The sequence below is a fragment of the Limulus polyphemus genome, unplaced genomic scaffold (assembly GCF_000517525.1).
Source record: "Limulus polyphemus unplaced genomic scaffold, Limulus_polyphemus-2.1.2 Scaffold1649, whole genome shotgun sequence".
Classification (NCBI taxonomy): domain Eukaryota; kingdom Metazoa; phylum Arthropoda; class Merostomata; order Xiphosura; family Limulidae; genus Limulus; species Limulus polyphemus.
In genome coordinates this window covers 164,736-172,549 of record NW_013667259.1, presented here as the reverse complement: position 1 = coordinate 172,549, position 7,814 = coordinate 164,736, and the positions used below count along the sequence as shown (strand labels likewise).

The window sequence follows — 7,814 nt, the reverse complement described above, 5'->3', positions numbered from 1 at the left end:
GACCCGTCTCCAAAGGATTAACCTGGTAACAGTATACGTCTATTTATAATTAAATGTTATTGTTTTATTGCCCTTTGAACCATGTCTAACTACTATTTGTGACATTATCAGATCTAAATTACTCTTGGAATGTGCAGATCAAATTATCCTATTGAATTCATTACCCACAAGCTGCTCGCATGCGTGCCTCAAGAAACATTTTTATTATATCATTATTATTTTTTTTTACCTAATATAACAGGTCTATGTATAATTAAATGTTATTGTTTTATTGCCCTTTGAACCATGTCTAACTACTATTTGTGACATTATCAGATGTAAATTACTCTTGAAATGTGCAACTCATATTATGCTATAGAATTCTTTACCCACGAGCTGCTCGCAATGCATGCCTTAAGAAACATTTCCATTATATCATTATTATTTTTTATTTATTTAATATAATCTTAATTAAATTAAAAAGATCTCCATTTTTACATTTTAGTTACTTTTATAATAATGAATAAAGAATATACATGAAAAACAAGAAATAAAATATTTACCCAATGTTTTTTTGTTCTTGCTGTCAATTGTTTATGATGACACTTAACCCTACTTTTTTATACTAGTACTTTTTTATGGTAGTAATGCACTAAATATTTTTTTTAAAATAAATATTGCACCACAGAACATAAACTAATAACATGCAAAAAGTAGACAATTTCCTCTAACTCTAAAATATTTTCTGGCTTTCTAACTATGCGACAAGACCCATAACAAGTTCATTCAAGCTGGTCTTTAGCTTTCCCATGGGAACGGAGCTTGTACTCTGAGTGAAATTGATGATTACCTGTTCAGAACACAACATTATGCAATACGTCATTTGATAGATGAAAACCTTGGCTATCTGATGTTTATAAGTAATATATAATTAAATGTAAGAGACAACTATCAAAAAATCCTGAAAGAGAGAATGTGGCAGAAGAGGTCTAATTTTCTATCTGATAGCTCTGTAACCAAACAAAATTGAATGCTATAAAAATTATGGTTTGTCTGAGCATTGATGATTTTATAGTGAGTAATTTACATTTAATTTCATACATTTTGAAAGGGTGGTGGATAAAATAGAGAAGAGAAGATGCCTAGAGAAAATGTGTCACACTGGGAAAAATTAAGAATTGTTTTTAATATTGCGTTGTAGAATTATGAACTTGAACTTATATACTATTAAAATATGGATTATTAGCTAAAATTTTGCGCTATACTAATTGGTATGACATCAACAAAAAGTAGTTTAATAAAATTTGGAATGTAAAACGTGTCATGTGTAATAAAGGATACCCGTGGTGATAGGGTTAATTGGTAAAATTTCTTTTCAGTATTAAGTGTTATTCCATTATGATATTACACAAATATTTTTGGGTATAATTAAAAAAAAAGGACCTATTATGGAAATGAGCCTTGATTCAGTCAATATAATTAAAGAATTTTACTGTGAGCATTCAAGTAGAGATGTCTGCATTGTTTATAATGGTGATTTTTAACTGGTATATCAGAAGATTGAAGCTTGTACACACAATGATTGCAAAGCAAACATGTTTTTTCGATAATGGTAAAGTAAGTGTCACTCGAGCATAGTCAAATGGGATTTAATGACCACCCAAATATTTTAAAATTTCCAGAAAGTCTATCATCTTCTGATTTTTAATTTTTTTTTTTAAGTAACACTTGACCTTTATGTAAGTCACATAAGTTCTTTGTGTAGAACAAAAGATCCACATTTTGGGGGGGGGGGGGGGGGGGGAATGTGGTGGCTACCTCTGGTGCAACTAATTGAATTAGATAATTTTTTTAATATGATAATGAATGGTTTTAAGATGCCACTAATTAATCTCATAAACATTGCAGTGTATTTTGCATAACACTAAATACAAAATTTTGGCTTAGTCAAATGCTACACAAGCTTAAAGGTTGAAAAAACACTAATGTTTCTTTGTGTGTTTAAAATGGATGCATTATCCTGTAGTTTGTTACTACTTTCACTCTGGGGTGTTATTAGCATGTTAAGAACAAAACATTAGTGTTTGTAAATTTCCCAATTGGGGGAAAGTCGAAATAGTTTTGAACAAAATAACATTAATTTTAACTTTGTAGTTTCTATAAAAGTTTAGTTTTATTGATTTTAACCAACTTGGTTGTCATGGTGTGATGTAATTGTCTATATATCAGCTTTGAGAAATAATCTAAATGCATAATGAAAGTTTTGTTTCTGTTCTTTTTAACTGTATAAGGTAATTTGGCTTCCAGTTCAGTGGAGACTTGTGTAGAGATCAGGACAGTGATAAAAGCTTATCTTGGTGATATGTTGCTAGAAGAAAAATGTGCTCAAGTGTTTTAAGTTAACGCTCATATTCTTCTCATTATTTTGATGTCATGAACATGTAGTTTTTGATAATCAACAAGCATGGCATTTTAAATACCCTGCATCAAAATCTAGAAAACTCCGAGTGACTTTTATTAAACTGTAAATGGATATTCATATATTTTGAAACTGATTAAATGTCTTAGAAATTGTGATTGTAGTTGTGAATGTTCTTTTCCATTGTGGTGGATAAGATGTATTTCAAGAAACAGCTGTTTCCAATATGGTCTTACCTCCTTTCACACAAAGCTATATTGATCTTCTTTCTGCCCTCTAAGCATTGCTAAAACATTTCATGCTCAGCACACCAGTCTACATACCCCACCAAATTTGCACCATCATTGAACATGTATATATTATGTGACTACTCACCACCAATACTATTATGCCACCTATATCGGCACAGCTAGCTCCCTCTGCTATTCCAGCTCAATCCTCACTTTCTGGATTGGCGTAGCTTCATTTAGATGTGTTTCTTCACATGTGGCTACTGTTTATGATTGGGCTTCTTTGCCATTTGAAATTTTTTTCAACAGTTTTATTTTACTGTGCTTGCATTCAATTGTTTGAAAGATTTTTTTTTTTCATTTCTTTCTTGTTACCGAATTATATGAGAAATTCATGTGAATTCAGAATTCAATGTATCGACTACGATAGTTCTGTTACAGTTCACATTGCTACTGGTATGACTATCAAATAATTGAGTTCGACTTTATCTGCAGAGGAGATACAAGCCTTAATTCGTAGGGAACTAGATTCATATGTTCAACCAGTGATTTCTTTTCATTTTCAATCTAACAATGTTGCTGAGGAAAAACTCAATCAAGGAGAAAGCAGTTTTTTCTGGCACCTTATTTTGGTCTGTCACATTATACTTCTTCAGGAGATTTCACCTTCCACTCCCTTTTTTACAGGTTGATGGTCAACACATATTCAGTTTTTTCTGTATGTTCAAGATGAGGGTGATTTTGCTACTTTTCTTTTTCCTGCTTCTGTTGCTGTGCCTCCACGTCATTCTCTTTGGTGAAGGTTTGTTCTTCTCCTCCATTCTTCCAATTGCATTCAGCTCTACCAGTGGATCAATGGTAAGTTTTTCGACTTCACACCTGGTTGTGATACCCATGATAGGTGTGGCTCAGATGCCCTTTGTGTGGCTTTGTACTTCTTTACACATGGGAGAATTAAGTATTTTACATTGTCAGTGCTTGGACTTTGGTAAGTTAGATATTTATGTGTTCTTTATCTTCTAAGTTAATTTAGATTTATTGTAAGTTAGATATTGATTATTACTTTGTTTTCTAGGTAATTTTAGTCAGTTTACAAGTTCATCATTATTATTAAGTACTTTGTAGATTAGGTGAATTTTTATGGTTTCTCAGTTCAATATTAATGAGTACTTTGTTAACATTTAGTTGAATAATGTTTTCTTTCTCGTCATTGTTAAATATGTGCCTTATAATCTTAATTTTTGTCAGTATTGGACAAAATGTTTTTGCATTGCTACATCACTGACCTGTTCATTTCTTGTCATTCATAGGGCTGATCTTTGCTTCGGCTCCATTTCATATGTTCTTGATACTACAAACCAATGTTTTGGCTTTTTCTCTACAATTCAAAGTTCATCCCCACAATACACACATTGTTGATAGTCATTTATAGCAAGAAGTCGAGTGTTCCATTTTAGGGCCCTACTATTTGGACCAACCTCTATATTGGCCAATGAAACCATGGTTTCCACTGCTCTGACCTTTACTTTTAAAACCTCCCCAACCCTTGCCTCTGTCTCTACTTTGTCAACTTCGGTTGTACATCATTCATCCAGATGTTACTATCGTCTGTTTTAACACATGGCTTTTGTCAGGTCCATTGCCTTGGCCCAGGGTCTGACACTATGTGTTGCATCTTTTCTTTCCAGATCCATAAGACCTTCTTCTGTATCCATTTACAAAGGCAGTGGTCTACCTTCCGCCTTTGGTCTCTTTGACATGGTTTCCAGCCTTTCCATTTTTCCTCTTTCCCAGTTCTTCACTTGGTTTTTTGACAAAGGTATGTCCACTTCAACTGTGTCTAGCTATTGGGCAGCCTTGTCAAACACGTTCTGTTTCTTCAAGTTTTGTCTTACCCTGTCATTTACCTCATTTTCTGCTCCTTTCAGGTCATGCATCCTCCACATTCCTTTGATTTGCCTGATTTGGATGTCAGTGTGGCCCTTTATATATCCCCTTTCCATTCTCTATTTGAACCTTTGTTGATATGTTCCATATACCATCTCTCCATCAAGACCTATTTCCTTCTTCTTGCTTGAGGACATTATTGTTCAGATATTTATGTCATTAATGTTACCAGAGTTTTCTATTATTCCACTGATGTCATCCTATATCTAGACTGGTCCTTTCTTCCTAAGACCTATGCTGCCCGTGAAGGCTGTTTAGCTTTCACACCCATTTTCTTAACTTTCTTCTATCACCTGTACTCCCATTCTGATCCAGATTGGCTTCTTTTTTTGATTCATTCTTTACGAAGTTATGTGGCATGTACTGCTTTCTTCCAGAGTTCTCATTCACCAACTTTTTCTTCCCCAGAATCCATCTGTTTCCCGTGATTTATCCCATCACACTAACTGGTTGGATTCATCAACTCATTAGGCTTGCATTTTCTGACTTATCTATGGAAGGTTCACCATCTCCACAACATTTCTTCTCATCAAATTCATCATATCACAATGACTTTAGCTGCTTGCCTTTGCCGACCATTGGAGGAGATCATTCAAGCCAGAATGTGGACTGCTCTCAATATATTCATCACTCATTATCTGCACAATATGGCTGTATCTTTCTCAGGTAGATATTGTCTCCCTCCCATGGAAATTTTACACACATCTATTTGCCTTTGACTGGGGTAAGTCTTATCACATCATTTCATTTATGTTTTATTTTCAGAGACTTTTTTTACCACTGCTAATGGGATCCCACACTGTGGCAGGTGTTACCTTGTCAGGTATATTTTGCCTCAAAACCACACTATTTACTGGTTGTACCATAACACTGACTGTAGAGATGGAGTATTCTGCAAGACCACTGGTGGCACGCCCAGTGGTATATGCATATGTTTCCGAATATCCATAAGTTTCACTCCATTGTGGATCATCATTCATGGAATTTCATGACTAAAGCAGAAGGGGATTTCTGCCCATCCCTGAATTTAATAAATCAGGGACAGTCTACATTTCAAAATAGGGAATCGTAGACATCCATTGCACTTTCTTCAGTGTGACATTCCTCTGGACTCCCCATTGCATTTACTTCCTCCTTTTTTTCTCCAAGTGGAGCAAGAAGTTCTTACCACTTCCCAGTTGCTGGTGGCCCATGGAGGCTTCCTCCTAAGTGCATTGTAAACATTTAACTTACCATATATCCACTCAGTGAGAAGAGAGCAAAACTGGTTTCCCTCCTTCCATTTCTCCTGGATGCTTATTTCCAGGTGGACAGGTGTCAGTTGGAGCAGGAGCAGGGATACTCTTCATAATACTGGGTTCGGGATGACACTGCCTTCTTCTCATTAATTCCATTTGCACGTGGTTCCTTCTCTATTCCTATGGTTGAATTTGGGGGACTTCACCTGCTTTGGAATACTGGCAACAGGATATGAGTACACTGTTCCTATGGTTGAGTGAATGTTCCATATACTCCTTATAATTCTAGATGCAGGATGACTCTTCCCTGCATTTACGATTATGTGAGTTAAGATTTCTGCTCTTCATTTCAGTTATTGCTCTGTTCTTATGGTTGAGTTGAGGTAATGCCATGACCCTGTAATGCCGAGTTCTGTTTGTTGTGCTTCTTACTCCTATGGTAGTTTTGAGAATTTGTGCAGTTTTGGCCACATGCTGACTTCCTGTTCATTATTCCATTTGCTTGACATATGACACAGTTTATTTACAGTTGGGATTCATGTGTATATGTAACATGGTCCACATGCCACAGTGTTTGTGTTACTCTATATTCGTTTTTATCTGATTGATCCTCCTCCTCCTAATGCCAAGGACAAGTTGTGGAACGTCATCTGTCCAGTTGAGGTTGGGTATATATGTAGCAAAGTGAGATTGTTTTTTACTATGGACTGCTCCTTTTAGAATGAATTACACTCATGCACATGGTTTTTTTTTCACCTGCATCAGGATCTTTTCCTTCTTCTAGGCTAAAGGGCATACTTGTTTCAGAAGTAGTGCTGTGTCCATATGTGTACTTCAATTTATCTTGGAACACACCCATTCGTTCTGAGCATTCTCTTTATGCTTGGTTTCAATGTTGTGCACCTTCATCAGACCCTCCACCTTTGTAATGTGGGGTTATAGCTTTGTGTAAGAAGAGGTAAGACCATATCAAAAGTTATCATTTCCTTACACAACAAATATATTTCCGATAGGTACTTACCTCCATTCACACATTTACCACCCTTCCTCCCCACTGCTGGTGTTATTCTTTTAGATCCTGCTAATTCTCAAAAGTGAGGATTGAGCAGGAATAGCAGAGGGAGATAGCTGTGCCAATATAAGAGCACGTTATTATTGGCGGATAGTAGTCACGTGATAGGTACATATTTAATAGTGGTGCAAAATTGTTAAGATATATGTATATATATACTGGTGCACTGAGTGTGAAATCTTCTTTGCAATGCTTAGAGGGCAGAAAGAAATACTGGTAAGAATCTATCAGAAATACATTTCCAGTCTAACAAATTTTTTATTATCCCAGCTTTATTGTCTAAAAATAATTTCATGAACAAAAGTTCAAATAATGCAACTATAACATGTAACGTACCTTTTGTCATAGGTACAGCACATCATTAACTTTGACTTTCCGCATCATATGTCTGATTACATTCACCGAGTAGGACGAACAGGACGAGTTGGGGCACAGGTTGAAGGTCACGTGACCAATTTTGTCTGTACACCTGCTGCTATAGAAATTGTGCAAAAGATTGAGGTGAGTATTACTTTTGTTTGTTTACTTCTTGAATGTCTTCAAGCCTGAATTGTTTAACCCTATGACTACTGACTACTAATTTTTTAGAAAACAACATTGCTTTTATCATATTTCTTTACAAAAATATAAGTAGTGGATGAAATGGGTTGAAATTTGACAACAATTTTCTTAAAAGTATGTAGTTTCAGAAAAAAGAAAAATATTTAATTTTGATTTTTTCTACATTTTTTAAAATAAAAATTCGTTATATAATGCACCTATTTGCACTCTGACTCTGAATAGTTCACCTGCAAAGTGATTTTCATTTTAAGAATAAAAAATACTAATTTTTCTTACAATTTTCATATTTCGCTTGCATGATCTTTAGAACCTCCTAAATGAATATCAAAAGTTTATAAAGGTAAATGCTTATATTTTATTTGCCATTT

At 34.8% G+C, this 7,814-nt stretch overlaps 1 protein-coding gene across 11 annotated transcripts in view; it reads left to right on the top strand.

Moving 5' to 3' along the window:
• The window catches only part of LOC106464426 (probable ATP-dependent RNA helicase DDX28), a 98,288-nt gene that overhangs the window by 82,248 nt on the left and 8,226 nt on the right, over nt 1-7,814 (top strand). For all 11 annotated transcript variants that reach the window (XM_022392138.1, XM_022392140.1, XM_013924565.2 and 8 more), the window contains one exon: nt 7,234-7,386. In XM_022392138.1, coding sequence (XP_022247846.1) covers nt 7,234-7,386 — 153 coding nt within the window. The remainder of the gene's footprint in view (nt 1-7,233; nt 7,387-7,814) is intronic.